This window comes from Diabrotica virgifera, chromosome 4 (genome assembly GCF_917563875.1).
Source record: "Diabrotica virgifera virgifera chromosome 4, PGI_DIABVI_V3a".
In the NCBI taxonomy this organism is placed as follows: Eukaryota; Metazoa; Arthropoda; class Insecta; order Coleoptera; family Chrysomelidae; genus Diabrotica; species Diabrotica virgifera.
The window spans coordinates 221,037,178-221,049,876 of NC_065446.1; the positions used below are offsets into that span (position 1 = coordinate 221,037,178).

General features: G+C 31.9%; 1 protein-coding gene across 1 annotated transcript in view; it reads left to right on the forward strand.

The window, feature by feature from the left end:
• The window catches only part of LOC114326404 (dynein beta chain, ciliary-like), a 328,677-nt gene that overhangs the window by 288,149 nt on the left and 27,829 nt on the right, over nucleotides 1-12,699 (forward strand). The window contains exon 23 of the mRNA XM_028274767.2: nucleotides 2,019-2,241. Coding sequence (XP_028130568.2) covers nucleotides 2,019-2,241 — 223 coding nt within the window. The remainder of the gene's footprint in view (nucleotides 1-2,018; nucleotides 2,242-12,699) is intronic.

Below are 12,699 nucleotides of genomic sequence, written 5' to 3' on the forward strand. Positions count from 1 at the left end.
ACATATTCTTCTTTTTCGGCCCCAGCGCACTCGTTATGTGCCCACAAATGGAACAGAAGCACTTGACCCATATTTCACCAAGATTATCCTCTGAAAAAAGTACTTCGCAAAACATACACGTTACGTCAGCTGCGTCTTATGGAGGCTGTGTGGAAGGAAACTCATTGTAATCGCTTTCATCATCTGCAGGCACATATTCCTCCTCATCCTCGCTACTAGAAACCGATTTCTTTTTTTGGTTCTTTGTGACTTTGGTAAGCTGCTTACGTTTTCCTTTTTTTATTTCTTTTCCTTTTCTTTTTTCTTTGCCTTTTCCTACTTCGTTTTGCCTACATTGCTACATTGTTCTAAATATGGGCCACTAGCCCATAATAAAAACAGAGGCATAGCCCATATTGTAAACACGCTTGCTTTGCACAACAAAAGAAGTTATGTCAAAAAGCAGACAATTTGAAGAAAACTCATTAGCATATATCAAAGACTAATAATAGAGCTTCAACGTGACACAGACTTTTTTTTGAAATTCGTGTTTATTTTTAAATACTGGAATTTATCAACTTACCCGAAAAAGTTTTGACACTCGCACCAACCGACAAACAATTATTATAAACTGGGAAATATCTACCACAGTGGTGCCATCGCTACGGTGATAGTTTAACTTCGTCAAATACCATTTGAAATAGTCAAAATGTAGAGATCTGTAACGAATAGCTGTGAAACCCACCTAGCCCATATTACAAGACCAGCCCATATTTACAGCCTTTCCTCTAGTACATACATAATATGTACATAATATATTATATTATGTTTAAAGTAATTCGAGGCTTACTACACTTTGGCTGTACCCTCTAAACAATAATAGTGTTAGTTTAATGAAAAAACATGATTTTCGCCAAAAATGTCGCTTACATTACTTTGCCAAAAATGTATCGATATCTTAACCAATTTTTGTCTTTCAGAGAAACAAAATGAAACTAGCATATTTATAATAGCAAAACCTACATTTTTTTACTATTTGATATTTTTCGTATCACTAAAATTTTTTAAGTTATTTTGAAAAAATGAATTGTTTCAAAGTTTTTTTACTATAAAACCATTTTTTTTTTAAATGAGCACTTCAAACCGGCCAAACTTACAGATCATATAAACAATACACATATATTTAAAGTAAATGGTAAAGCGGTAACGATTATTTTTATTTAGGGTGCTAAATAGAGGAAGATTTTCACGATTTTTTTTTACCAGAAAAAGGGGCCAACATTTTTTCAGCATAATTCGTTTATTTTTGATGCTAGGAACTTTTGTAAAAAATAAAAATAAAGCTTTTTTAAACACTTTAAAAAATGTTAATAAGCTTTTCCCGAAAATTGTTTAATGTTCGATGATTTCACGTTGAAATATTAGATTTAGAATTAGACGAATAAGAACGTATTTTTCATGAACTACAACTTTGCTTTTACTCGGTTTATAGACTTTACTGATAAACCGTTTTTTTCGTTTTTTTATAAGCTACACTTTTGCTAAAAATATTTTTTTTGATAAAATAATTACTTTCTGAGTTATTTGCGAAAAACTGTCTGAAAACATAGTTTTCTTGTCGAAAAATGAACATTTTCAATCGTAAATAATTCTCGAAAAGTATTGACTTACATAAAAAATTCTATACAAATAAAGTTGCTTAGAATCAGTCAGTTTATCCAAGTTTATCCATTTCCGGGCTTATTTTACACACGCATTTTTTCACCCCCGAGGTGGGGTGACTGTCACTACCCAAGTAAAAGCAACCAACGGCACAAATTCAACTTTGAAGTAGAGGGTAAGTAGAACCTAAATCCAAATTGTCATGCAATGTGGAGTTGTCCCTGAAAATTACACTCTAAAACGGTCATTTACTGGGCTACTAATATTTAGATGTTCGTATCACAAAGAGAATTTTTATTCCATGTTTAATATCATTTATTTTTTAAGATTAGTGTTTTACTAAATTTTTTCATATTATTCTAATACTATCTTTTTAGGCTGGACCACTGATTTCTCGATGCCTGCAACCGTTTGGCTGGGAGGATTTTTCAACCCACAATCATTTTTGACAGCTATTATGCAACAAACTGCTCGAAAGAATGAATGGCCTTTGGACAAGATGTGTCTTATGACAGATGTAACTAAGAAACAAAAGGATGATTTTACTTCGGGACCTAGAGAAGGTGCTTATGTATGTGGGCTTTTTATGGAAGGAGCTAGGTAAGACACAGACATATTTTTATAATCCTTTCTTTACGTAATTTATATAATCCTCTAATTAACTATTTAGATGGGAAATAAGCCATAATTAAATTGAAAAATTTATTAACGTTTCGACGCCCAAATCGGGGGTCGTTGTCAAAATACAAAATACTACTGAGTATTTTCTATTTTGACAACGACACCCGATTTGGGCATCGAAACGTTAATAATTTTTTTTTCAATTTAATTGTGGCTTATTTCCCATCTAAATAGTTAATTATAAAAATGCCACAAATAGCTTCAGAGCAACATTATACAGGATGTTAGTAAATAAGTATGAAAAACTTTAAGGGGTAATTCTACATAAAAAATAATGGCAGTTTGCTCTATAAACATCTGTCCGCAAATGCTTCGTTTACAAGATACGAGGTGTTGAAATTTTTATTTCAAACTGCCAGTTTATTTATTGCTCTAAGACCGGTTGAGCTATGCTAATGAAATTTGGTGGGTTTTAAGAGGTAATTATTGTGCATTTTTCGACGTACAGTTAAGAATTTTGTATTCATCATTGGAATAATCTGAATTTTTTTAAAGAAAAAAATTTTACGCCACTGAGATATTTCAAATTAAAAATTATTTTTAAATTTCACGTTTAATTTTTCATAAAATTTTTTTGCCTTTTTTCATATGGTGCACCGTTTTTATACAGAAAAATAAAACATCTTGACGCGTATTTTTCATTTCTTAATACATTATCAAGAACTATCCAATATAATAATAGTAAACAAGAACAATAACAGAAAATATTACTAATAAGATTTTAACTAGGTGCAAAGCTGCAAGGAATGTTTAAAATGATCTTCTTTACAGGTTACAGAAGAATTTTATATTCATCATTGGCGCGCGTACGGGTATTGCTCTGAATTTTTTTAAGAAAAAAATAGTGCGCCTCTTAGATATGTCAAACTAAAAGTCATTTTTTAATTTCTCGTTCAATTTACGACAAAAAATATTTCTTGCCTTTTTTTCATAAGAGGCGTCGCGCCGTTTTTATACAAAAAAATAAAACATCTTAACGCTTATAAAGTATTTGAGGTAGTTTCCATAAATATTCATAGAAACTTAGTTCAAATAATTTGTAAACGTTAAGATGATTTATTTTTTTGCATAAAAACGGCGATGCATATCAAAAAAAGGCAAGAAAGATTTTTTGTCGTAAATTGAATCAGTAATTTAAAAATGATTTTTAATTTGACATATCTCAGTGGCGTACCTTTTTTTTCTTAAAAAAATTCAGACCATTACCCGTATGCGCGCCAATGATGAATATAAAATTCTTTTGTAAGCTCTAGAGGAGGTCATTTTTAACATTTGCTGTAGCTCTACACCTAGTTAAAATCTTATTAGTAATATTTTCTGCTATTGTTCCAGTTTAGTATTATTATATTGCATATTTCTTCTTAATGTATCAAAAAATGAAAAATACGCGTCAAGATGTTTTATTTTTGTGCATAAAAACGGTGCACCATATGAAAAAAAGGCAAGATAGGTTTTTTATCATTAATTAGACGTGGAATTTAAAAATAATTTTTAATTCGAAATATCTCAGTGGCGTACTATTTTTTTTTAAATTCAGACTATTACCCGTAGGCGCGTCAATGGTAAATACAAAATTCTTAGTTGTATGTCAAAAAATGCGCAATAACTACCTCCTAAAACTCACCAAATTTCATTTTCATAGCTTAACCGGTCTTAGAGCAATAAATACATTGGCAGTTTGAAATAAAAATTTCAACACCCCGTATCTTGGAAACGAAGCATTAGCGGACATAGGTTTATAGAGCTAACCGGCATTATTTTTTCATGTAAAATTAGCCCTTAAACTTTTTCATGCTTATTTACTAACACCCTGTATAATCATTAAACAATTTTGCTTGTTTATTGGGTTGTTTTGGGATATTGTCTATACGGAAGATTGTCACTACATCTCTCTCACAATCGGCCGATACTACTTTTACCACTAGTGATTTGTCTCTTGGTATTTTAACGATTTTTGTGTCAACCATTCTACTGATGTGATTGTTCCATTCTTTTTCCTCTTTAGTGTCCATCCATTTATACCATGTATGAATAAACAAGCACTGGGAAAGAACTTATTTTGAGAAAGAATTTCTCAAAAGATGGGGATCTTTTTTTTTTGGTACGGGCGATCCAGGTCTATTAGAAGTGGTTTCTATTTCCATTGTATAATACTATCATGAGTGATGTTTCTTTCATATAAGAGAAATAGTGCTGTGTTTGATGGAATTTCTCAACTCAAGGGAATAAAATGGAAACGAAAACAAAAAAAAAATCATTTTGTCGCGTGATATTTATTTGTTTGTAAAGATTATTTGAAATTCTGTATTTAAAACTAAAATGTGGAAATATTTTTTTTTCATCAATAAACATTAATAATAATTATCCCAGCTCCTTCTTCTTCTTCACGTGCCATCTCCGCGACGGAGGTTGGCAATCATCATGGCTATTCTGATCTTAGATGCTGCTGCTCTAAACAGTTCGGTTGATGTGCATCAGTACCATTCCCTCAAGTTACGCAACCACGAAATTCGTCTCCTTCCTACACTTCTCTTGCCCTGGATTTTCCCCTGTATAATCAACTGAAGTATGTTGTATCTATCATTACGCATAACATGCCCCAGGTACTGCAGCTTTCGTGTCTTGATGGTTTCCAATATTTCCAGTCTTTTGTTGACTCTTCTCATGACTTCGTTGTTTGTTGTATGCTCGGTCCATGATATCTTCAGGATTCTTCTATACACCCACAGTTCAAATGGTTCCAACTTTTTAGTAGTCGATGCGTTAAGAGTCCATGCTTCTATCCCGTAAAGCAGAGTCGAGAAAGTGTAACACCTTGCCAGCCTAAAGCCACGGTTTGTTAGAATAGTGAGCGACGCACAACTCACAGTCAGTCGAACGCCGCGCACGTCAGTCCAAATCAAAGGAATGGTTTCTGTATGTTAAAGGATTGTTAGGTTCTACTGAGTTGCGTGCTCTGAAGACCGACAGCAGTGTACGTCGACGGTGTGCGCTGGAATCAACAGGGGTTTAATTTGGACGCAAACGTTCAGCTGAACTCACGGTGTACAATATGGTGGTAAACTAATTTCATTCAAACAAAAGAAGTTTGGATGATTTGATATATTTTAAATTGCACAAAGTAAAGGAAAAAGTCACTTGTATTAAATTGATATTATTAGTATTTAATTGGTATTTAAATTAATTGGTATTATTACTATTATTTATTAAACTGAGGCATGCATTATAATAAAACAACGTTGGTACAAAATAAAGTGTATCGTTATTATTCAACACGTGACACAATTTTGTCTTGCCATATTATATAGATCCTGATCACTATTAAAGTATGCTTTGATTGAATATTTCATTTATTAATATTCTATTTTCATATTTTTAGGGCCGGTTGTTCGAACGCCAATCAACAATGATCATTATCAAATATTTAATTACTGTCACCAAAACTGTCAATGTCAACTTTGTTTGGGTTGCTGAAGACATAATTAATTACAATTATGAGATTTATTATTAATTATGTTAATAATTATTGTTATATTAATTGATCATAGTCTCAGAATTGTAATTAATTATGTTTTTAACAACCCAAACAAAGTTGACATTGACAGTAGTTAATTATTTGATAATGATCATTGTTGATTAGCGTTCGAACAACCGGCCCTTAAATATGTACATAGTTCTCTGTTAATTGACCTGTTTTCAGGTCAAGACTTTGGGTAAATATTCAAAGAGAAAAGCAGGTTACCTTTAACAAAAGATACTATAAACCTTTCAAAGACACCATATGCTTCACGGGAAGCGAACATCTAATTTCTATTACTATTGTATTATACGATTTATTACTCCTGGTCCCTGTCGCCAGGAGCCAGAAATATACACTTGCTATTACTTCGAAACCATTTTGGTCAATACAAATGGTCAATAACTTCCACATAAGAGAAATTTCCAAGAAATTTCTGACATTTCAATCTGACAAGAAGTCTCCTAACCGAAAACAGTCAATGTCTAAAAACAGAAATTTCTCATTAATGAGTGAATTAAAAATGGGACGAGACGAACGAACCGCTTTGATTGAAAAACTTATTAAAAAATCGGAAACATCATCGACATTGGCTCAAAAATCAGGTGATCCTTCTATACACATGTTTTTTGAAAGTGTGGCTTCCACAGTATAGAAATTTCGTACGATTGAAAAGGCAAGAATAAAAGCTGAACTCATGAATATTGTTTCGCGATATGAAACTGAGCTGGCTGCAAATTAATTAGGTATATGAATTGGTTATATTCATAACATTGGTTCCTTTATAATATAACAAATATTTCTTGTGACCAAAAAATTTTTTGGAACCCAATATAGGAGCTCAGAGCGTGCATTCGTTTGTATTTTCGTCAGAATCAACTAATACCAATGCAGAAATGTAAGATACATTTATGATATACATTTTTAAGAAGTTTTCTTTTTTGTACTTAAACACTGTATTTTTATTTTTTCTCTAAATAAAAAACCTTAGGTACTTCAAAGTTATGCTCAATTTTTCTTCTGCAGAAATCGGATGTTGTCTTGTTGTAGGGTTTTTTGGTAATTTCACCCCTTATAAATTGTAATACAGTTTCAAATAAATCCCTGGACAGTCTAAAATATTCTCGAAATTTTTCCTCGTTCTGAAATAATCTTATTTTGACTGTTAATTTAAACGCACATGAAAACATTTCGTTTACTTTTTTTTTTCTTTGATTTAAATGTGGTATTATTAACTCTTCTTCCTCCTCCTCTTCTAGGAGTAATAAAATGATTGCTTTGAATCTGTCAGAATTCATTTTTCTACGTATACGCTATGAGCTTCGCTGGTGTCGCTCCTAGCGGTTACTAATTCAACTTTTACTGGTAATTTTTAAATTTATTATTTAATTGTTATCGCTTAATATTTACAACGCAAAAAAGTAATTAAATTGTAATCGATTTTTTTAAGATTTTTCTAATCATTTTGACGTTCTATTGATAAAATATCAATTTCTTACTTCGGATACTTTGACAATAATCGTGTAGGTGGCGCTAAGATTATAATAGATTATTTATAACTAGATATTACGGAACATTAAAAAAACTTAAATTCAGTATTTAAAACGTAAGTATATTTAAGGTAAAAATATATACCACAGCTTTGACCAACTAATATTGTTTATAATTAATGTTTTTAATTTTAATTTTAAATTAATCACTTTGACATTTATGTCAAATTTCCGGTAAACGTTTACAAACTTGTCACTACTGGCGTTCGCGAATTTGTAAATATCCCCTCTACGTACGAGCTGACAGCGTATACCCTACGTGAGAACAAACGTCAAACTGAAAACTGAAACTATTTTAAGAGCGACAGAATATGCTAACAAACCGACCCAGTCAAATCTGCCGTGCGTCGAGTACAACAGATTCTGCTATACGCTCTGAGCTTCGCTGGTGTCGCTCCTGGCGGATTACTAATTCAACTTTCACCGGTAATTTTTAAATTTATTATTTAATTGATATCGCTTAATATTTACAACGCAAAAAAGTAATTAAATTGTAATCGATTTTTTTAAGATTTTGCTAATCATTTTGACGTTCTATTGATAAAATATGAATTTCTTACTTCGGACACTTTCACAATTATCGTGTAGATGGCGCAGATTAATTTATAATTACATATTACGGAACATTAAAAAAAATTAAATTCAGCATTTAAAACGTAAGTATATTTAAGGTAAAAATATATACCACAGCTTTGACCAACTAATATTTTTTATAATTAATGTTTTTAATTTTAATTTTAAATTAATCACTTTGACATTTATGCCAAATTTCCGGTAAACGTTTACAGACTTGCCACTACTGGCGCTCGCGAATTTGTAAATATCCCCTCTACGTACGAGCTCACAGCGTATACGCGTATGCCGTGCGTCGCTCACTGTTCTAACAAACCAGGGCTTAACGCTTAACTCTCCAGTCTAATTTCAGTTCTCTTGCACAAAGTACCTTTCTCATTTTATTGAAGTTTGTTCTTGCTTTCTCTATTCGAACTTTGATTTCTTTGGAGTAATCGTTTGTGTGATTAATGATTGTGCCAAGATAGTTATAGTTTTCTACTTGTTCTAAAGTTTTACCTTTAATTGTCAGGCTTTCATCATTATTTTGGGTTTTTGATATCCTCATGAATTTAGTTTTCTTGATGTTTATTGATAATCCATATTCTTCTCCATACTCAACTATCTTGTTCATTAGCTTTTGGAGGTCTTTAAGGTTGTCTGCTATTATGATAGTATCGTCTGCATATCTAATGTTGTTAATTGGAGTTCCAGTTCCTACATGCGACACTTATATACGAGAAGTTTTCGATTCTGTCAACCTGACTGAATTGAAAAATGGGTCATATCCCATCTTAAAGTTTAGGAAAAGACCTGCCAATTCCATATGTCACCACGTTTCCAAAATGGGGAAAATGTTTGTGACTGAATGAATGTGTCTGTATATGTGTGTGGAAAAGTTACACCGATCTATACTTTTTTTCTACGTTCCAAAAGGGGATGTAGTGCAGTCACTGGAGGTGGATATGAGCTATTACCTCCGATTTCGTTGAACCTATATAGATTTGCATGAAAATTGGTGAGTGGTTAGAGGATATCTCAAGGAACAAGGGTGACATTATGCCAACTTGCGCTTTTACCCTGCGGGTGGATGCCACCCCTTCTCGCCGGTGAAAATTATTTTTTTGAAAATAACCCCATAATTCGATAGAGGGGCAAATTCTAAGCAAAATTTGTTATATAAAGTTATTAAAATAAATCAAAACTTTTTGAGTTATTGAAGATCAAAGATTTTATTTTTTCTTGAGAAAAATGCATGTTTTCAACCGATTTTTCATCAATAACTCAAAAACTATAAGTTTTTGCAAAAAAGTTAATATTGCCAAAATTTAAGATAATAAAAAATTAAATACATCCTTTACTAGAAAAACCTTTTAGTGTTAACTATAAGTGAGTTATAGGTAATTGAATATATATCTTTTTTTGGCGAGTAAAAAAATCTAAGTATTCAAGCTGAAATAACGGGAAAATGATGCATTTTATAACATAAACTTATTTAACATTTGTCAAAGTACTTAAAAATATCTATTAAATGAGCCCCCGAACATGTTGATAGCATTAAAATTTATGCACCAAAACTTTTTCAAAACTTTTTTTTTAAACTTTTTCAAAAAATGTTATTGTTTTTTTTAATAACTCTGTATATTTTTAAGATATCAGGTTTATCTAAAAACCGTTTGGAAGTTAATTCCAAGGGATAATTAGCCACGTTAAATTTAATCTTTAAGGCCCCTCAAATTTTTAAAAATAAAAGGTTAAATAGCCCCGGTTGCATGGTTTTCACAGCAAAATTTAAGATTTAAACCTTTATATCTCGGTTATTTATTATCCTATGGAAATAGTAATACAGGTAAAATATTTGCCACAGAATAAACTAAAATTTGGTTATTTATCATTTTTTACGTATATTGAGTATTTTTGGAGTTATTATCACAAGAATATGAAAATTACATTAATTTTAAAAATTATGATTTTTATAAATTATATATTTTTTTCATAAATATGCATTCTAAACCGGTCAAAATTATTCAAATCATTACTTATGCTAATATAAAATAGTTATTGTAAGGATTATTATAAATTTTAATTTTTGTGGAAATGGCGTATTTTTATTTTTCACTTTTTCCTAAAAAATTCGAAAGGGTTGTTTTATTTTCATCATAACTTGCTTAATTTTGATGCTATTAACTTGTTCTGAAGCTCATTTAATAGGTATATCAAAATACATTGAAACATTATTAGCAGGTATATTTTATACATTGCATCGTTTTCCCGTTATTTAAGCTTGAATACTTAGATTTGAGTACTGCTCGAAAAAAATACACATTCAATTGCCAATAACTCTCTTTGAACTAACATTAGTTTAGTTCTTTAAGTGATGAATGTATTCAGTTTTTTATTATTATCAATTTTAGTAATAATAACTATTTTGTAAAAGCTTATAGTTTTTGAGTTATACGTGAAAAACCGATTTAAAACATGCATTTTTTTACGAAAAAATAAAATTTTTGGTCTTTAATAACTCAAAAAGTGTTGATTTATATTAATAACTTGATATAACAAATTTTGCTTATAATTTGTGCCTCTATCGATTTACTATTTTTAATAAAATAATTTTCACCCCCGAGAAGGGGTGGCATCCACCCCCAGGGTAAATGCGCAAGTTGGCATTATGTCACCTTTGTTCCTTGAGGTATCGTCTAATTATTCACCAATTTTCATGAAAATCGATGGAGATTCAACGAAATCAGAGGTGAAAACCTTCAGTGACTCCACTAATGGGGCCGATTCAGAACCGGTGTCGTTTGTGACTTTTGAACACCCATAAGCCAGCTATAGGACTGAGTAGATACAACACGGCATATTTTTGGGTGAATGCATCTCAGGTTCAAAGAGAGACAGGAAAATCGTAAGTACACCAAGTCCGTAGCGCTTAGCTCTCAGCTTAACGTTCAGCTTTCAAAAGGTGCCTGAGCCGAAAAACTGAAAAATTAAAGTATGACAATTTTGGTTTTTCGTCAATTACTCAAAATTTCCACCTACGAAATGCGCTAGTAACTAAGCAGTTATAGGAGAACTCTGGACACGTTTACCGGTGTACGAGTATACCTCATATCTGTAAAAATCCTAAATTTTAAATTATAGACCTCATAAATGTGATAAAATCAATTTCCCATATGTTTTCAATCTCATTAGGTGAGATGTCTTATCTACCTTAGGTGCATAAGATACTACTTGTCAATACCTTTTAAACGCATGTGTAGTAGGGTGGAACGAAAAAGGTCAACAAAACAAAAGAAAAGAAAAAATTTTGTGGCTATCGTTTAAAAGTTGTGTCAGGTGAGGAAAACAATTGGCGCGAGAGCATTTTGAAATAAAAAAATATCTTGAGGTTCCATATTGGATTTGAAAAATGAAAAAACAAAAAAATTATTTTTGTCGAAAAAAGCAATATGGTACTGATCAAATTTCAATGATCGTGTTTTACCAACTAAGTGTGACATTATAAAGTGCTTTATAATGTCTTTATTCGCAATGAACTTAAGTTGAAAAAATAATAATAAAGATCCATCTACCGCCGACGCCGACGTCTTGAATGCCGTTGCAACGAAAGTAGAACAAATATGAATAAAAGCTTCTATTCCAACATTATCGCATAAGTGCATTCAAGATATGATTAAAAATATTTATACAGAGTATCAAAATCTTAAGCGATAGGTACACAAAACTCAGCAAACATCTGATTCATAAATAGAAAAGATTTGCCAGTTTCGAAAAGAGTGTAAAAAGTTATTGAATATCGCGGCTTGCAAGTACAACATGACTGTTACTGTGTGTGTGTGTGTGTGTGTGTGTACTTGTGATAAAATGAAGAAAGTACCACAGAATGAGCGAATTTTTCTTCAAGATGAACGATCCTGTCAAAAAATGGCAATTGAACAAGTGGATATTGCAGCATCTGCAGCAATAAGGAAGAAAATAGAAAGAACCATGAAGGCAAAGGCAAGTTCTCAAAAATATAATACTGACGAAATTGTTCTTAAAGCATGTACCGTTGATTCCTCTAATCCTTCCATAAGTAGCAGCTTGTCTGGCACGTCAATGGCTAGTATGCTTATTTCATTGCAATGAGCTACCTCTACGTCATTTAATTCAACAGTTAGATGGACGCACCAGTGGACCACTTGGTTTTTCAGGGCCAATAGGGAAACTTCTGGAACGCTGTGAATAGAAGGCTGTTGCCGATTTTGTCGTAATAGAGAACAACCTAGCAATATTATTAGAAACAACAGACCTTAGTACCGATCAGAAGTACTTGTTCCAAATCAGTTAAGCAGTTGCTGCGGGAAAATGTCCTAATGATTTAAGCCTTAAAAAACCTGGGAAAATATCACACCCAAGGTAACTGACAGTTGATAATCGGTTGCTTCGATTGTATGTTGGAACTGAATGTCCCAGCCCCCAAATAAATTTTGCTACTAAGTTTCATCCAAAAAGTGTATGCACCAGTTTGGTTTTATATAAAACTGTATCCTAGCTGTTCTGATGGTTCAAAACATTTATGGCGGATGATCCATTATTCACGATTTCTACCAGTTGACCAAAGAAAAATTGCCGATGCCGTTATCCAAAAGAATGCTTATTTTGCCCATCCCGAAAATGTATTACTCGGTATGATGAAAGATGGACAAAAACATATATGGGAGCTAGGACTACGCAGAGTGCCGAAAACTAGAGAAAGTCAGAAAGAAAAAAAGA